At 40.7% G+C, this 20,099-nt stretch overlaps 2 protein-coding genes across 2 annotated transcripts; both read right to left on the bottom strand.

Moving 5' to 3' along the window:
• Positions 1-1,054: 1,054 nt before the first annotated feature.
• LOC141760721 (mucin-5B-like) lies at positions 1,055-16,951 on the bottom strand. The gene is made up of 18 exons (XM_074623786.1): positions 16,843-16,951; positions 16,292-16,382; positions 16,098-16,204; positions 15,440-15,668; positions 13,707-13,832; positions 12,523-12,640; positions 10,755-10,893; positions 9,884-9,994; positions 7,119-7,188; positions 5,382-5,519; positions 4,862-5,026; positions 4,682-4,776; positions 4,468-4,594; positions 2,873-3,128; positions 2,526-2,578; positions 1,814-1,917; positions 1,497-1,648; positions 1,055-1,332 (listed from the first exon to the last, which is right to left on the bottom strand). The coding sequence occupies exons 3-18, from the start codon at positions 16,161-16,163 to the stop codon at positions 1,188-1,190; spliced, it is 2,094 nt and encodes a 697-aa protein (XP_074479887.1). The 5' UTR covers positions 16,164-16,204; positions 16,292-16,382; positions 16,843-16,951; the 3' UTR covers positions 1,055-1,187.
• LOC141761643 (mucin-2) lies at positions 16,281-18,200 on the bottom strand. Its single transcript, XM_074625119.1, has 5 exons — positions 18,136-18,200; positions 17,915-17,974; positions 17,515-17,776; positions 16,843-16,957; positions 16,281-16,382 (listed from the first exon to the last, which is right to left on the bottom strand). Exons 1-5 carry the CDS (start codon positions 18,194-18,196, stop codon positions 16,281-16,283), a joined length of 600 nt encoding a protein of 199 aa, XP_074481220.1. The 5' UTR covers positions 18,197-18,200.
• Positions 18,201-20,099: the final 1,899 nt, after the last annotated feature.

The raw sequence follows: 20,099 nt of genomic DNA, 5'->3' as shown, positions 1-20,099 counted from the left end.
TGTCCACAGGGGCGTTTTTGGACGTGGTCCCAGCATTGGATGCTTGATGGGCTGCACCGGATCGACACCGGTTAGTTTAAAAGTTTCTTGGGAGTTTCCAGAGGCGGCGAGTCGCACCGGACGCCCCTGATTTGCATAAAGTAGACTAGACCTCAACTTTATACAAATGAGGAGCAGCCGATTGTGACGCCACGTCTTTTGAATCGCACCACCACGCTACTTATATATCAAATTTGTACATCTGAAGACAACAGAAAATACCCTGTTAACACGTCAATTTTTAACATTTAAAGGTCCCATATTGTAAAATATTTGATTTTCATATCTTTTATATTTAATGCAGGTTTAAGTGCCTTTAAAAAACTGTTATAATATCAAAGCGTTCAATATACGGAGAAACACTCATAGCCCGTATTCAGAAATTGTGCGTTTGAAACAAGCCGCTGGATTTCTGTCCATTTGTGAGGTCACAAATATACAATATTTAGACCTTTACACGGTTTTAAACGTAAACATTCTAAATGTGTCCCAGTTTATATCCTGTTGCAGTGTATGTAAATAACATCAGCTTTGAGTGACAGGAAGTAAACATGGACCCAAACTGTTGCCTAGCAACGCGATTCCGTTGCAATTCCGTTGAAATGCACTAAAACGGAGCGTTTCAGACAGAGGGTAAATACAGGTATATTCAGGTAGACAGTAAGAGGAAAATAAAGTTGTTTTTTAACATTACAGCATGTAAACATGTTCTAGTAGAGACACAAAATACAAGTATGAACCTGAAAATGAGCATAATATGGGACCTTTAACGCATTTCAAATTGGGTGTTACCACTTCATCAGTTTCTGAACCCTATACAATCCAGTGGACGTAGAGATATTAATGCATGTAAACCCTCATTGCAAGAGAGAAAACAATTCCCAGATATCAATTAACAAAGGCTTTTCATTTAATGTGGTGTGTTTACCAAAATCTCCACCAGAGAGCAGTATTAGAGCACAAATAGCAACCTGTTGAATTTTGAGTATAGGTTGGGGGAGAGGAAAGAATTTGGTGTTCTGCAAGCCATTCAGATTTCGATGTAGGAGTCTGTCATTATTGACAGTGTGTGTGTGCACTCATCAATCCAAACACCGTCCAAGCTCATCAGGTCCATCCCTCTGTTCATCATCTGTTTTTGTGTGCATTCATACCTGAGTGAGAATGTATTCACAGCTTCCATCAAAGGTGAAGCGCTTCTGATCAAATGTCATGTAGTGTCCAGCGCCATGGACGGAGCAGGTTCCGTCACACTGGTTGGTAGTGCACTGCCACTTCCTGTCTTTACAAGTGCTGTAAACAGATACACAGTAGATGCCACCAGGCTTATAATAAAATACTTTTTATTTCTACATGTCAGTCACAGATATACTAAGTATATCAAAAGAATTAAGTAGCCTATACCTGCTGCATATTTCTAGCTTTACAGCATTTCACTCCACTTGTGATTCACCTACCAGGTGTTGCAGTCCACCTTGGTGGTCTGTCCAGGCTGGTAGGAAACGCCGTTGTGAACACAGGAACAGGCCTCTGGCTTCATGCAGCCTCCTTTACCGTCAGACACCATCCCAGAGGGACACATACAGCCGGAGACACACTCTGTGGTCACCTGGAGAAGAGAATCTAACTTACAATCCGCAGTCCCAATTGTTTCATCTGTGCTCCAGCAGAGAAAATATTTGACTTGACCTCAGATTATCCAAATATTTAATATGAACTAATCATCTGTATTTGCGGGTAAATGTTCCTTTATGTTGGGGAGAAGGTGACTCACACAGGCCATGTCTAATGTGTTGCAGCTCTTCTCACACTCAGTTCCTTTTGCAGCTGGACCGTTAGCAGAGCAGTTGAAGAACACCATGGGGGAAGCACAGGCTGCTGAGAAAAGACATATCTGAAATTAATTTAATGCATTTCTAATATTAATCTTGGTCTAAGACTATTTGATGTACTTGAATGTTAGTAGGACATTTATTTTATTGTTTACAAATTTTCACCCCCCTCACCCCCCAAAAAAAACATATATATATATATATAAATAAATAAATAAATAATTATTTAAAAATTAAATAAAAATAACAATAAATAAAATTGGATTTTCTGAAATAGAACTGAAGCCAACACCGAGCTAGCTTTCCCCCCTGCATCCAGTCTTTAACCACGTCCTGACTCCAGCTCTGTACTTACTGTAACACACATACCATTCTCATATCGGTATCCATCTTATCATCTTACTCTCAGAGAAAGTAAATGAACACATCTCCTTTTAAACTGTAATGAACTCAGACTATAGATCCCAGGTATTATTTTCAAATATGAACTTAGTTAAAATGATGCAGCCAACTATAGTATTTTAGCTATATGCGGGCGGCCAACAACTGTCTCGTTCTACATCTAACTGCACTGCCATTTGGGTTAATACGGTACTATCAGGAATGAATGTAGCACACACTACTTATCAGGTGATTCTGTATTATATAACTTACATGGCTGTATAATAATCTCTCCAATGCAGCTGAGTTTGCCCTCCTTACAGGTGCTAATGGAGAAATATATTAAAAAAAAAGCACATTAATATTCACACATATAGAAACTTGCAACACTCTGTAATTATGATTGGCTTAGAAACACACAAAATGCCTTTTCATGAATAAATCAAACCCTTCATTTTATATATTAATATACTTCACATTTTAGTGCTCAAAAACATTACAGGCTGGGGCTTTAAGGCTTAGACATTAGGTATAATGTACACTCGTTTGAACCTACCAAATTCCACTACAGATCACTGCAGCGACACGATAAAAACTTGCACAAAATATAATTTTCATACCACATGAGCCCGTCTTTGTTGACGACCTGTCCGGGAGGCACCACTGAGCCTTTGTCATAACAGGGACAAGCCTGAGACGGGACACACTTCCCATTGTCATCCAAATAGGTTCCTTCTGCACAGACGCAGCCGTCGATGGGCGGGAAGGAGAAGTGACAGCTGAGGTCCGTGGTGCTGATGCAGCGGCATGTGTGACCGCTGGACGTGATGTTGTAGGAGTAGACCATGCTGCTGGGGCAGGAGCTGGCATATTTCCCTGATGAGGTCAGACGAACAGAATCAGTGGAAAACTGTGAGACTGTTGCACTGCGATCATGCCACATGAAGATGTTTAAAGGACCATACCAGTGTTAGTGCTCAATTTAGTCTATTGTGCTATAATGCTACAGCAACATTTTCTATAGGCATAGAATGTGTATAAGAAGTGGACGTAGTCACGGCGACGTCACCCATTGGTTTGTGGACTACCGTTTTAAAGCCTCGAGATTTGGCATTTTGTCCGTCGCCATGTTGTTGTTTTTTGCAACCAGAAGTGACACGAGAGGGTGGAGCTGGACAACTCACCCTACAAGCGGAATGTAGTGGGGTTAATCCTACCCTGCATGCAACAGGAGGATAACTTTGACAGCAATAAAAGCAGACATGAAGTTCACTAACTCAAGGAGGTTTCATGACCATCAAGTTGATTTTCATACTTTGGATGGAAAGAAATAGTTGACATTCAAAACAGGTATGACAGGCAAAATAAAAAAATATATACATGTAAAACCTCCGGAGTGATCCTTTAGTATCACATACGTAAGTGGATATAGACAGTGAGCTTGTATGTCAGAAAACTCAATAGAGATGTTACGCTCGAAGCAGCTCACTCGACACGGTATCAGTCTTTCAAAGCACAAGTATAAGCAAAATGTTTCAATGACTTGTTTCACCACGCCAAAGGTCATGTGACCATCCCAAATGAGGCTTTGTGACGTCACACGCGTTTCCGACAAAAATAGCAATAACTAGAATGGCACTCGGAGAGCGCAGACCTCCGCCAACGCGTTACTTTAAAAACAGATCACAGCTCACAGCTGGCGGTACCGTGAGGTGGTCGGCTTATTATTAACACGGTGTGTTTCCGTGTATCGTATCGGCGGATGCCTCTCTCATTCAGCAACCTTGTTATGTCTGTATAACGTTACACTATGCTGTCTGTCATCCCGTCATCTACCGCTACCGTCATCAGTTACACTGCGCATGTGTTATACCCTGTGGTTTTAATGCTCAGGCTGATCGGAATCCTTAAAGATATTCCTGAATCCGGATCATTATCCGGATCGCCACCAAAATCTAATGGATTGTCCATTGTGCCACACCCCACCCCTCCAAAAAATGTAATTCAAATCCATGACGGACTTTTGGAGTAATCCTGCTAACAGACAAACAAACAAACAAACCAACAAACAAACCAATAAACCACCGGCGGTGAAAAACAGTCAAAGCAGTAAGACCACTGGTATTATGATTGTTGTTTCATCGCGGTCTCAGATTGAATCCTTCCATACAAATGCATGGGTTGGGTTTGGCTTTTCTGTTTCACAATTACTCACCACAGATGGTCTTCCTCCAGCCGCTAAGCTGGATTCCTGCAGCTGCACAGGCATGGGCGTAGGAGGAGACTGCAGCACACATGCAGTCCTCACTTTTCTCACAGTTACAGCTGTCATACATGCAGTTCTGTGATGAGACAATAAAAAAACAGCAGTGGAGTGTGAGGTCACGTCACAGGTCCGGAGACTGCTGTACAGTAGCTGTGAGACTTACCTCTTTGTAGGAATCGGGGCTGATCTCTGAGTGACAGGAGGCAAACACTCCCTGAGGGTCACTCAGCATGGAGCACCAGTGCTTGGCATACTTCTCTGTCATTGACAAACAAGGACCAACATCAGTGATTCTGAAGAACCCACAGTCAAATCAAAATCAATCAAAATGAGTCAGACCTACCATTATCCAGGCTAAGACTGCAGGGGTTCTCAAAGTTGCTCTTAACATCGAGGCAACCAGCACGGGTCTTCCAGCTGTTGACAAAACCGGCTGCTGTGGCATCTGGAACGCCACTGAGCTTGAGAAAGTCATCAGCTTGGTTACTGTTGAAGTTCCCACACAGACCTGCAGACAGACACCATCACGGCAATGACAATACAGACGTGGCAAATTGGATTGATTGTGCGGTTACTCTTTCCCCACGGGGCAGAAGAACCACAACTCGTCATCTTTCTGTCTTTCTGTCTGTCACGCTTTCTTCTTCTTCTTCCGTACTAAAACAGACTGATGAGTGATAAATAAAAATCCCATGTTCCAAACTATTCAATACAGGGAAAGTGATCCACACCATGCCGCTATAGCTGGCAACTATTGTCCATGGCAGTATATTTAAATATCGGTATTTTCTACATTCTTCCTCTAATGGAAACGTTTGATGCTATTTTACATGCTGTAAAACAGATCATTTGAGTACACCTACCACATGTCTTGGCCTGGTAGGCGCTGGTCACTGTGACGTAGAGCTGCATGATCGGCTGCAGCTGCACCTCCAACAGAACGCCAACAGATGTCTTCACCAGCAGGTAGAAAGAAGACGCTCTGAAGGCCGAGATCCCAGCTAGGGGGGGTACGAGAAAAGTTGAGGATGGGAGTTTGTTAAAGGAGACAACATTGAAATACTATTTATCTGTTCATCTGGCTAGTCCAGGGGTCGGCAACCTTTACTATCAAAAGAGCCATTTTAGGCAAAGAAAAAGAAAGAAAAATCTGTCTGGAGCCGCAAAACATTTGATCATTGTGATGAAGGTAACACAGTTTATAGTCTAAGTATATAGTATATAAGTCTAATGCAGTGAGGGCCTAAGAGACAATGTATTACAAAGTATTAGGGTCACAATGAAGGAAAAAAATTGGCGATTTTCAGAATAAAGTCAGAATATTATGAGAAAAAAGTAGTAACATTACGAGAATAAAGTCATAACTTAACGAGAGAAAAAGAAAATAACACGTAAAATTACTACTTTATAATATTCTGACTTTATTCTCGAATTCTCAGATTTATTTTTTTTTCCTCAATGTGGCCCTAATACTCCGTTGTACCGTCGTACCATAGACCTACAACAATGATAAATAAAAATGAAAATCCACAGGGAGCCACTGGAGAGGGCCTAAAGAGTGTGGCTCCGGAGCCGCAGGTTGCAGACCCCTGGGCTAGTCAGAAAAACAGTTCAAAGTTAAAGCATATCACTTTAATATATCATCCTATTCAGGCCAGAGGCGATTGAACTGATGCTGGATCTGCAGTAAAGATAATCAAGTTGTTGGAGATGATTTTGTGGAAACAGACGCCGGTTATTGGAATCAGCTTCTGTAGAAGTTGATAAATGATGCTAACCAAGTGTGCTTCTGAGCTTAATTCATTGAATTTTTTTTCATTGATTATTAATTTCATTTCACATTTTTGTATTTCTTCTTGTCATCATCACTGTTGAGCTATGGTGGTGAGATAGTGACCTCACATTGGACACAAGATGTCTCCAGCCACTCCTTTTTTATCAGCCAGCAATGAGACTCATCTCATAAGACACACTAGCACTCTCTCTCCCCACACCCTGGCCCACCAGTAGGTGTCGCCAGTGCAGCGGCGATGACCTTCATCCTCACTTGTTTCCCACCCACAGCCTCAGGTATTTATGTTCACTGGAATTCACAATCAAGGCTGAAGGACTGCTGCCAGGAATTGAACCACACAGCTCCTCACATGGGTTTTGCCCATGTACTACCCTTCGCTATGTTTTCAACAGAATTAATGTCAGCGGCAACCAGGACAGAAGTGTGTGTGTGTGTGTGTGTGTGTGTGTGTGTGTGTGTGTGTGTGTGTGTGTGACCCGACAAGCCAACAGGATTTCTATAATAAGGCAAGGACAGTGGCAAACAACTACAGATGCCTATGGAATATAGAAACCAGCTCTAACTCTGTATCATACATGAGGATGAATTTAAGGCCGTATTTAAATATTGATAGAGTAAAGGAAGAAATCAGATATGATAGTTTGGGCCTGACAGGAACTGGAATGAAGTGTTGATCCACTCCTCGGTCATCCAGCTAAACTAGAAAATATACTGTAGCTTGTAACGTGGCCACACAGTGTATCTTTCTACATGTCAGATAGAGAGAAAGTCAGAGGTGAATACTGTTCAGTGGAGTGTCTCTCACCAGCAGAGAAGGGTAACTGAGCGTAGATGCCGTTCACAAAAACCTTGCCGTTAGGATGGATGGTGATCACCTTTATAGAAAAGGAGACCAGATGTTAGTATTGAAATCTTTGCAGTCTGGGTGTGTGAGTTCAACGCTGCTCAGTCCTGCTCTCTCATTCTAGAACAGGTATATGGTACATATTTGTCATAGTATTTTTATATGTCATATTTATTGTAATTTTTCATTTCTATATTTATGTTCTTGACTTTTTGCAGTACTTTTCCTGTATTTTTGATTTCCTCTTAACATGTTTATTGTATTCACCAAACACCAAGGCAAATTCCTTGCAAGTGAACAACCTACTTGGCAGTATGGATTCTGCTTGTACTGCATGATCATGCAACTTGATAAAACAAAACATGATATAACATGATTTTCACTGTGATGGACTCAATCTAGTTCCAAGATTGCAAGATGATTTAATTGCATATTGAAATGAATATAGAAACCAATTGCTGGCTGAAATATAAGAAAAACATATTGAACAATCCACAACTCGATTGTAGGCTATGCTTTGGAAAATGATGATTTGAAGACAAGCAAAACAAAACTGGTTATGGTTTCCTCATTTCCTTTCTATAATACAAATAATGTTGAATAGCTTTGGAAGGAAGAAATGTTTTTTATTCATTTTGTAATATTGTTTTTTGGATTCAGGACCATTCATGAAACATATCTATTACAGCCCAGTCTCAAGGCAAAGTGCGGTCGTGTCTAGAAGGTAACCCGCAAATTGCGAAATCTGATCTGAGATCTGCAAAAACGTGCAAAAACTCTTGTGAGACTCGCTGCCCGATGACCTATCCTAACCTTAACTATTCGAGATCGCTGCTTAACCTTAGGCTTGGTTGAGATGAGCCAGGCCTGCGCAGAATCGATCACCGGCCATCGCCGTGCCATGCGTACTGGTTAGATTTGTGTCCGACTTTCTCTGACATAACGATGACCTCACGAGATCGAGGTGGCCGCAGTTTTTAGAGCTAGGCGCCTCAGTTGCTCTCCACCGACTGCAAGACCCAGAGCATTATGGCAAACGCCTGGCTGTCACCTGATCAAAGGCTCATAAGGCCCAGTTTGGGGCCGTCGGTGAGCGTCCGTCGGACGAGTATTTTCGGTGTGTACCGCGCCGTCGGCTCTAGTCTACCCATATAGTTGACATAGTTTTTTTTCGGCCTTCGTTTGACAGCAAACGCCACGTGTTTCTAGAAAATCCTAACTTTCTGTGATATTTTTTTAGAGGCTATTAGTCTCATGTTGTGCGATGAAGGTTTCTTCTGTTAACAAATACATCTTATGGGGTCGATAATAATAATAATAGTGAACATTATTTATATGTAGCACTTATCAAAACGAGTGGTCTTTACAATGTGCTTTACAAGGCGGACACAAAAATAATGAAGATTGATAGAATCCAATGCCAGATACACGCACATTTACACATAGATTTACAAACAAATAGAAATAAATCTGAACGTGGTCTGAAAATTACAAGTGGCCTACAGATCGGATCTAACAGGATGTAACTATCTCTGTGACTTCCTGTAAATTCTTTGAAGGCGGCTGATGTGATGTTTGTCACGTGATGTTTGTCACGTGTAGTGTAGTGACGGAAGTCTGACTTCAGAGCTAGTTATGTAGTACATACAGTAGAGTGAGAAAGACCACTTCTGATGGCTGAAGGGATGGATGGATGGTTGGATGGTGAGGTGGATGGGTCCAGCAAACACAGGACTTTTAACTGGGAGTCTCGTATTTGTGACTGCCGATTTATTTTGCAAGTTATGCTCTTTGTCACATGTTTGTAGTGACGGTTGTCACGTGACGTTTGTCACCTGGTTTCCGTACGTATTTTACTTAGTTTACGTACTTATTTTAACCATGACGTTTTCCCTTAACTTAACTAACTGGTTTTCTTGCATGAACCTAAATCGGTGTCTTTGTTGCCCCCTGCTGGTACTGCACATTAAAGGTCCCATATTGTAAAAAGTGAGATTTTCAGGTCTTTTACATTATAAAGCAGGTTTAAGTACTACAGTATATGTATACTGTTAAACTATCAAAACGCTCAATATACAAAGAAACACACACAGCCCGTATTCAGAAATTGTGCGTTTGAAACAAGCCGTTAGGATTTCTGTCCATTCGTGATGTCATAAATATACAATATTTAGACCATTACACGGTTTTAAACATTCTAAATGTGTCCCAGTTTATTTCCTGTTGCAGTTTATGTAAATGATATCAGCTGACAGGAAGTAAACATGGACCCAAACTGTTGCCTAGCAACGCAATTCCGTCGCAATTCCATTGAAATGCACTAAAACGGAGCGTTTAAAACAGAGGGTGAATACAGGTATATTCAGGCAGACAATAATGTGTTTTTTGAAATTACAGCATGATTACAGCATGTAAACATGTTCTATTAGAAACACAAAATACAAGTATGAACCTGAAAATGAGCAGGATATGGGACCTTTAATACAGGCGTGTAATAGTCAGATCTCTGCAAGGCAACTGACGCGCTGCCCTCAGGTGGACAGGCGGGTCTATTACACCCTTTGGTGTGATGCCAACTTCAAGGATTGTCTTGTGAAAATAATGAAGCTATCATTTTTTTCCAGTTAAAAAAGTCAAATAGTGTTGTGTGTATGTGTGTTTATGTGTGTGTGTGTGTGTGTGTGTGTGTGTGTGTGTGTGTGTGTGTGTGTGTGTATCATACTCACATGAAGCCCTCCAGACAATCCCAAGGTAACAGACTTGAGGCAGGTTTCACTCTCAGTCAGTCCACACTGCGTCAGCTCTCCCTGAATCACAAACTGGTCTCCACTGCAGTCCTAAACACACACACACAAAACTATCCAACTACTGCTGGACTGAAACAACATAGCTGCAGACAGCAGTGTAAAGGGTATAAAGGAGAAATGACAGTGGATGTATCGGGTCCCGACAGTGCATCAGTTATCCACCCTATTGACAGAGAGAGCTTGTGTGTTGTGTAGGAATGTTAATACACTAACTGTGTGGCTGGAGGGGATTAGGAACAGAAGAAAAGCGGTAGCCTAATATTAGAGAACTATAAGATATTAATATTGTGTACTCTGTATTCCTCAATAAAAACAACAATTTAAAAAAAGTATTGTTTTATCTTGACTGATTATTGTTGACATATGATTGTTGATGCAACAAAACAATGACATCATCATAAAACGTTATTCACTTATTCTTATTTTCAACACACCCTTCTTTGTATAATAACTTATATTTAGTTAATGTCATTGTTAATATTAACGCGTTATTAAAAGACCTGATCAGATTAGTTTGGAGGCGATAAGAGTTTCCAAGCCTTGATCTTACTGTAGGGGATGGGGACTTTTGGATACATTACTACATACTGATTAAATATATGGGATGGTACAGAGATGTTTTTTTTTATTTACAACACTAATCACATTTCTTCTGTTCATAAAAGCTTTAACTGGTTTGAGGTTGAGGTCTTGCCTAGGCTTGTGTAGCAGTGTTATGCATGTGTTACCATGGCAGGGGTGTGTGTATGTGTTTGTGTGTATAACAGCACTGATGATTAATGTGTGCTACCTTAGCCAGGACGTAGGAGCAGTCCCCATGGAAGGTGTAGACTTTTTCATCGAAGGTGTTGATGTGAGCCCCTCCCTCGACAGAGCAGCTTCTTGGACAGTTCTCCTCCGTACAGTTCCACTGGCCACTCTCACACACACTGTCAGCACACACAGTTTCATCTTAATTGCCAGTGGATAGCTGATCTCTAAAACTAACTAGGCTAAACATATTCTGGGACCTACTCTTACTCTGCACTGGACACTTACTGAGGAAACAGAAATTGTAAATTATATAATTGACCAGTGATGTAATCTCATCCTTAGACAAAGATCAGTTTACAGGAACAATTTTTTTTGGTTGACCATTATCACCTTCTTATACCTTCCTTCTTTATGCTATTGGTGTTTGTCAACAGGCATTATTCTGGTTTGATTCTTATCTTCATAGTCGTTGTCAGTGTGTTTCTTTTCATTTTAATCAATCCGATTATTTAATCACTAACAAGGGTCTATTTCAGGGCCTTTACTTTTCTCGACTTTTTTTAATAACGATCTTCCAAAATTTGCTCTAAATCTTTTGTTCCATTCTATGCAGATGACATTGTTATCTCTCTCTCTCTCTCTCTCTCTATATATATATATATATATATATATATATATATATATATATATATATATATATATGTGTGTATTGTTAAAAAAAACATTTTTTGAATAACAATCTCACATTAAACACACTGTTTGGTATTAAATATAATCTCAATCATCCATCTGCTGAATTAGCTACTAACTTCACTGATGGGTCTCCACAGTTGATACATTTAAATATTTGGGACTTTGGATTGATTCAGAATTTTCTTTCAGGCCTCATTTATTCTATTAAAAATAAAACAAATGCCAGTTTCTTTTTTCGTTTTACTCTCAGGTAAGAAAACAAATTGTCTACACTTTTATTTCTCATTACTGATTATGATGATAGCATATACCTAAACACTTCTGAAAGACATCTTCATCCTTTAAATGTAGTTTACAATAATAGCTGTAGCTTTGTCTCATGTTTTGTTTCATGTATGATACACTGGTTAATATACAGTAACTGGTTACCTTTAACTCTAGGTGGTTGCTCTTGTTTTCAAATGCTTTTACTTCAACTTTTCTTTTCCATTTAGATCATCATATACTCACTTAGACACACTCAACACCCCTTTCTTATATGTGCCTAAAATTATTAAACAAATTGGGGAATGTGCTTTTAAGTTTAAAGCACCATGTGACTTCCATGACTTCAAGACTTCTTTGCTTGTTTACCTCAGATGTACTTGTTTTGTTTTGTCTTGAATATATTCATCTTAGGTTTTTGTTCCTAGTTGGACTCAGTAATTTGACATAATGTGTTTTTGTCGGGCAGTGTTAATGTATTTAATTTCTCATTACTTCTGTGCAGATGACACTTGTTACAGATATGTAGTGTGTGTGTGGTTTGGGATACTGGGAGAGTATTATTACAGTAGTATTATAGTACTTATGTGTGTGCTCTTGCTGATGTTACTATGTTAATTGTTTTGTATTGTTTAATTTACTATCATTACTATTATTTATTTTTGTTGAAATATCTGTTCATATCCATGTTATTGTGTCAGAGGACCTCAAGATGGTGCATCTTATCCTCAAATTAAAATTTGAAATAAATAAATTGACAGTGATTTTTCGAACAAATAAACGTATTTTCCATATAATGTGGAGTCTTCCTTTAACATGCAGACAGACTGATATATTATATATCATACCATTTTTTGCAGTTACTGGAGTAGGATTCCCCCGGTCCATAGATCTTGCTGTTGTAGCTGCAGGAGCACTTGTTCAGTGGGACACAACCCTCTCCGTTTAAATCATCCAGCACCGTGCCTGAAAGTCATCAAAGAATCACTGCATTAAAACACAGTGTGTGTGTGTGTGTGTGTGTGTTCTTGTACTTGCTACATAGTAAGGACCCAAACAAGTTTTTAACCAACAGAGTTAGGACATTTTTGGGAACTGAGGACATTTCTCACTTTTTCAGAGGCCTGTTTGAGGGTTCAGACTGGGCTTTAAAGGGACTATTTGTAACTTTCAGAAATGCTTCTTAACAGCGACACCTGTGGCCGTGAAATCAACGAAAGTCAGCGTCGGGCTCGAACTTGCTCGCTCTAAATATACCTGAACGAGCATCGCTCAAAACAGTGAGGCGACACACGTCAGCTAAAACCACAATATCACTCTATATTTCAGCTGCTTGGCAGTAATGTTAGCTGACCAGACGAAGGTCTCTCCATGAACATGATTTAGATCTGATCTTAGTGTTGGCTTTTCCTGCCTCAGCGCAGGCTGATGCAGCGGGTCTCTGCAGCGTGTCTCCCTGCTCTCTCCGCCCGCAGCCGGAGAGAGCAGAGGAGACACCGGCACCCGGTCGGTAACGAGAGGGTAACGTAACTCTCTGAAGAGCTCCGTCACTTCACAAGACACGGGAAAGCTCTGTTGGTCTGGAGGAACTGCAGCATTTATTTCTGCACAAACGTCCCCTGTGCATTCACTAGATATTCTCAGAGCTAAACTAACTCTTCTGCAGTGTGTAGTGAGCACGCGTTCACGTCTAGAGGTGGAGCGAGACAGCGAGGACGCGCGCGCATTCTGAGTGAAGGAGAGCAGGCAGCGGAGACGAGGCTCCAGCCACACGCGAGCGCGCATATGCGAACGCGCATGTGTGGCGACCCGCTACATTTATACACTTAAAAAGTTACAAATAGTCCCTTTAAGGTTCAGATTAGAATTAGGTTTAGGGTAGGGTTAGGGTAAGGGTTGGGGTCAGGCATTAAGTAGTGATGGTTAAGTGTGCGTGTGTGTGTGTGTGTGTTTGTGTATGTATGTGTGTGTGTGTGTGTGTGTGTGTGTGTGTGTGTGTGTATGCATGAATGTGTGTGTCACTCTGCTGTACCTGCTGGGCAGAAGCATCCATCGATACAGTGGTTGTCACAGGTGTTGCTGGCGTCTGGGTTGGAGCAGGCATCAGCACAGGGACTCCCACACTCCTTGTACTCCATTTGGTGGGGACATGACTTCCCTGTGAATACATCAGTTGTTTTTCACCACTTGACTTACGTAACACCTCTGATTCTCATTCTGAACATTCATTTAGGAGATCGTGTTAGTCTTGAGATGTTTACAGCCCCTGGTGTAGTCTTTGTCTTGCTTGTTCTTGGTTGGAGAAACACCTGAGCCACCAGTGGCAGTGTGGAAGGGCCATCAACAGTTTAACCACATCTCTAAGCCAAGGTTCATGATATCTTTAATCAACTATATTAAGTGAATTAACCCATAAATCCCTGGTTTTCCATAAAACATTTAGTGTTAACAGAATTTATGATGGCTGCTGTTCTTGGATTTCTCTAATCCTGGTGGTATATTTGGTCTTTGTGCCTGAGATATTTTGTTTGGACTAAAAGCAGAGGTGGGTAGTGACGAGTTACAATTACTCCTTTACATGTAGTCAAGTAACTTTTTTGTGTAAATTGTACTTGTCAGAGTAGTTTGCAGCATACATATTACTCTTACTAGAGTAGATTTTTAGAGAAAAATCATTACTTTTACTCGTTTACATTTGGATACATTCATCTCGCTACTTTATTTATTATTTTATGCATTCATGATTTGTTAATCAGCTGGTCCCAGGTCTGCGGGCGCTCTCTTATCCTACCTCAGCGACGCCTTCACACAACTCCGTTCAAAGCAGCACGGCTGAAGCTACAGCTGGAGTAACGTTAACGTTATGGCTTTCAAATAGCACTAGCAGCTAACATTCGAGACAAATTAACAGTGTGCTATGCAGCGGGCTCCGGTTGTGAACGCCGGTCTGAAGTCAGTAGCCTACATCAAAGAACCGTGCGGACACTGAGCTGACAGAGAGCAGCGAGTGTGTCTATTGTGTTAATATTGCTAAGTTTAATAATATAGAGTATACACAGTATATCATGCTTCAAAACTACTGCTACTCCTGCTTTCTGTCCTAATGTAAGTATTCAAGCTAACGGTGTGCATTTAAGAAGTCATGCTTTTTGTAGCCTGATGAAGAGAGACAGAAAAGTAGAGACCAAATTATGCACACGAAAAAAAGACAAACTGCTTTTATGTCAAGTGCACATGGCTGATATGTTTCAACCACAGATGGTCTTCCTCAGGTCAAAGTGAAGAAGTGAACACACCTGTGTTTAACAGGCAATTCATGATGAAACATCACAGCATTGACACATTTTCTGATTTATTTGTCAAATCATAATGTAATATAGGATCATCACAAATAAATACAGGTGTATGTTGACTTCTTTAACTTTACCCGACGAAGACCATCTGTGGTCATGTCCACATCAAATAAAAGACTTCGGGGCAAAAGACAGTAATGTGCTGGTGTTTTTTTTATTTAAGTTACTCGCTACTCATGATACTTTTTCAGTAAATACTTTTGTAATCTTCCTCAAGTAGTTATTTTGATGACTACGTTTACTTCTACCTGAGTACTTTTTTTTGCAAAGTAAAAGTACTTTTACTTGTGTATAGTTTTTGGCTACTCTACCCACCACTGCACAAAAACCCAGATAGGGCAGATAAACCCCTCCTACCCAACCCATGGAATATTCAATGAGCAGGATCTAATGAGTGTACTAGTGTACTCACAGCAGAGCTCTTTGGTTCTCCAGTTTTGGGGTTTGCCTCCAGCATGGGCGCACTGCCTGGAGAACTCTGACACGGTATTGCACAGGCAGAAGGAGTCTGCGTGTTCATCTATGGGATTGCCACAGTGGCAGAGGTCTGCAACACAGGCTGAAGTGAAGGAGTCAACATCCAGCAGACTGTGACAGCTGTTGAAGGCCGGCCCTGTAAGGATCTGCTCACACAGAGGTTTCTATAGTAAAGACAGACAGACAGACAGGAATGGAACCAAAGGAAAAGACAGGAAGAGAGCACATTTTTAGGCAGTCAAAGCTAAGATAGAATTTCAACAGAATTGATGCACTAACAAAGGCCGCACATATTATCCATGCCAACTTGTGGAGTACGGGTTAGGGTTAGGGTTAGGGTTAGGGTTAGGGTTAGCGTATGTAGTTATCTGAAAATAATGCACAGCCTCTAACAAATCAGAGACTGGCCATCGTATAATAATGATATATATATATACAACAAAAACATAAAGTGTAGAACATTCCATGTGGCTGTGGCTCAGAGGTAGAGCAGATCACCCATCAATCGGAAGGTCGGCGGTTCGCTCCTCCAGTCCACATGTCAAAGTGTCCTTGAGCAAGACATTCAACCCCAAATTGCTGTGAAGCCTCACCATGTTGTTGCAGCTTTGTGTTGAATCCAGTGTGTAGTCAGAGCAGCTTTCAGTTGGACCATCCATTTTCCAGAAGTTAGCAAAATCCTGGGGGGATATTTTCACACCTGTTTGGATAATATCAAAGAAACATCTCAGTTCTGTTGCCATGCCTACACTGACTGACTGACTTGTTAAAGTGGGTCAAAGTGTACCATGGCTGTAGAACTCATTGTAGAGCTGGACCCCGTTAAAGTCTCCACAAAGACCACAGGTTTGGTTCTTGTACTTCGGGTCTAGTTCCACCTGTGAGGACAAAAAACATCGGTTTGAGGAGTAGTGGAGCTCTCTACTGGGGTATACATACATACTGTACATATACAGTATATTCAGTCAGTCATTTTGTGATCCTACTCACCAAAAGAAATATTTTTAGGGCTGTCCTTAGTCGACTAACACACTACAATCCGTAAAACTGAATTTCTCCACAAAGGCACCACTTTAAAACTTGTGTTTACCAGAGATGTGCTCATATATGTCTTGGAAATAACTCATTCAGCATGAAAAAAAGCATAGAAAATGACTGATCGACTATAGAAATCCTTGTCAACTAAGACCAAAATGATCAGTCGACTAATCAACTAAGAGGGGGCAGGCCTAAATATTTGCACAGAAATATTTGTTCAGTGTGCAGCCTAACCTTGTAATACTTATTTTATGTACTATTTTAAACAATAATGGTCAGAAAAAAGTTCTTCTATCCTACCAGAAAAGAGTCCTCCTCATTCCAGATAGCAACTAATCCCAGCTTTGCTTTGATTTTGATGTAGGTGGGAGTTTTCTCAATGAGCACCCCTGCATGACTGAATGGTAGGACGACTCTGCAAAAAGAAAAAAGAGAAGTCACATTATTTGGTCATTATTTTACATTCGTTCAAGGTAGATTGTCAATGGTATCTAACCATGTGGGAAGGTATGAAAGCAAAGGGTGGCAGTAGATGCCAATATTTTGTTAGGGGATTTTACTTCTGTAAAATGTCTGTGCCTTTAGGTTCTGACAACACAGTTCTAATGAGAATCAGTCAGGAAAGAACGATTCTCAAGATCAGGTTGCATAAAGCATCATAAACAAAGCATAAAACATTTGCACAGAACCACATTTTTCTTCTAAAGATTTATTTTCCAACATGAATTTACTTAACTAACCACTGAACTGAACAGTGTTCATAGAAACAAATAGATTTCTAAGGTAACATACTAAAGTTGCCATGGTAGGTAACTCTGTTCTTGTTCATGCTAATCAAGTCAATCCAAACCATTCCTGTTTGCGTTTTTATGAGATATTATTGAATATGACCCATATGTACCATCCAGTCTGAAGCAATATATTATGCAGGCAGAGTGAAAGGGGCTTAGGGTTTTTTTAGAGAAAACTTACGATTTGTCATCAACGACCACTGAGCCCTCAGAGAGCTCCACTACTGAACCCTCCAACTTCATAATGATGCTTTTGATGGTGTGATGGCTGCCAGCCTCCTGTCTCCTTATCTGGATGTTGAAGTCCTTGTAAGTGCCCCTGCACGAAGAGGTCAGGACGTAGTTGCAAGTGGAGTGCAACTGGAAAACATCTCCATCAAAGGTCTTGAAGTGGAAGTTGCCCCACGTACTGCAAACCTGGCCGTTGTGGATGGGACTCACACCTACAAAGACCGATCAGGACAAGACACCACAGCATTGGCCGTATTTTACACAGTTCTTTACCGACATCAATGAATTCTCACACATTGCTCACATAAGGAAACAGTTTACAGTCACTGACCAACAACCAACAAGCTCACCTATTATTTTTTCAGGAATCTGGGACATCGAGGAGAACGTGTTCACAGCAGACTTTGCCTCTGTTGAAAGAAGTAAGAGTTATTTGTCAAGTAATCAGTAATCAAATCTCAAACTGCATTAAAACACAATAAGGCAGTAGCAAATGGGTAAACATTTGAACTGTTAATAGTTCCATTTGTCATATTTGCCAGGCTGCCTAATGGAATGGAAATATATGTACCGCTGTGCCAAGCAGCTACGATGGCTGACAGGGTCAGCCATAACAGCCACTCTTTAGCCATAGCCATTTGCTTCTCCAAAGGAATTCTGAGGAAGATGGGAGGGAGGCCCAGCTCTTTATAGCAGGGGGCAAGGTCTCAATGTGGCAGCTAAGGGAGTGGCAATCCCATAGCTTGACATGGTGATTCATAACTGTTGGTCTTGCTTGTGCCATTTATTTCCATGGTCCTTGGTTCACTCCTTCCCCTTCAAACAACTGATATGAAGGGTCACATCTGTGATGGAAACAAATTAGCACCTACAGTAAAGGCCACAACCTACACTAACGTGGAGTCCATGTCAGCAATGATGGCCAAACTAACATGGTGTTGGTGTTTTTACTTGGTCCCCCTAATGTCTTCTTGGATCATACAGATTGATAACTTTCTGTATCCATATAACATCAATGCAGCAATGAAGTAGAAAATGGCCGCTCTTTTCAAATTTGTACTTTTCTCAAAAAATGGATCTCTGTGATTATGTTTTTTTCCTTTACTTCACTACATAATAAAACAGAAAATAAAATGAATACTTTTTTTAACAAAAGCTGTTTTCTTGTTGTATATAGTGTGGTGTTTCCAAATAATGAGTTGCTCCAAATTGAAAAAAAATATAAAACCACTGTGTACAACAAACCCACAGACCAATATCTTAATTTAAACTCTAACCAGCACTTAAAACATAAGAGACTAGTTGAGAGGATGTGAGGTTTTGGTTTTGTTTGGACCCCAAAATCAGAGACGGACACAGGTAAGTAAAAATGAACAGAGTTTATTTTCCAACCAAAAGGAAAAACGCAGGCAGTGGAGGCAGGGAGCCGGCTGACTCGTGGAGGAATCACCGGTGAGGAGATGAGGAGAGAATGGACACGAGGGCTGAGCACATGGAAAAAACTCAGTCACTGAAGACACGGAAGCTGGTGAAACAGCGAGGCACACAGGATTACCTGAGCACAGGGAAAACACAGGTAAGTACGGGAATCACAGGCAACACTAGAAAATAGCAAACTACAAAAAACACTGAGGAAAAATGTACGCAGAGCACTACCGAACAAGACGGAATTATCTGGCAGAGTAGTGGAGTGAAAACCCGGGTTGCATTCGAATAGTCCTTTTTGGTTAGGAAGGTTCCTAACGGAGTGAAATGACCCGGAAGTACCTCAGTAGCAGCCGTGATAAGAGCTGTTAGAATTCTCCAAATGCTAAGGAAAGGAGCTTCAATGCTTCCTTTATTGTCTCCTTTAGCAGAGGATAGACTGGACCATCCTTTACCAAAGGAAAAGAGAGAATAACATCCCACAATTCCTTGCGGCCGCAGCATTTAAAGCGACGCACCATTCGGCCGTTCATAATAACAAACGATATGCTTATCTTGCATATTATTTTCATACGCTCATACACTAATTGGGATTCATGTCTAATATTCTTCTTCCTCGTGTCCAGCCATCTTCTATATCACGTCTTTACAGTGGTTGTTTAATATGAGTGGACAACCATTTCGTTTCACTTTACATACACGAACATGTAACAAATACCTAAGAAAAAAAAAAAAAAGAATAACAAATATGTTCACATTACATGTATTATTTTTTGTCATATGGATTGTCTATGTTGTATTTTCATTATGTTGTTACTCTATACACACGACATCTGTTGCTCGTCTGTCCATCCTGGAAGGGAGATCCCTCCTCTGTTGCTCTTCCTGACGTTTCTTCCATTTTTTTTCCGGTTGAGTTTTCCTTATCCGATGAGAGGGTGGCACTGTAAAGGTCAGAGGGTGTCGTATCCTGTACAGATTGTAAAGCCCCCCGAGGCAAATTTGTGATTTGTGATTTTGGGATATACAAATAAAATTGACTTAACAACAATGAATGGAATTTAGTGAATGAATGTGAATGAACCTGCTGATCAATGGATCTTTACGGTG

This window comes from Sebastes fasciatus, chromosome 2, assembly GCF_043250625.1.
Source record: "Sebastes fasciatus isolate fSebFas1 chromosome 2, fSebFas1.pri, whole genome shotgun sequence".
In the NCBI taxonomy this organism is placed as follows: Eukaryota; Metazoa; Chordata; class Actinopteri; order Perciformes; family Sebastidae; genus Sebastes; species Sebastes fasciatus.
Note: the sequence above shows the minus strand (reverse complement) of the source record. Positions and strands in the feature narration are given on the sequence as shown.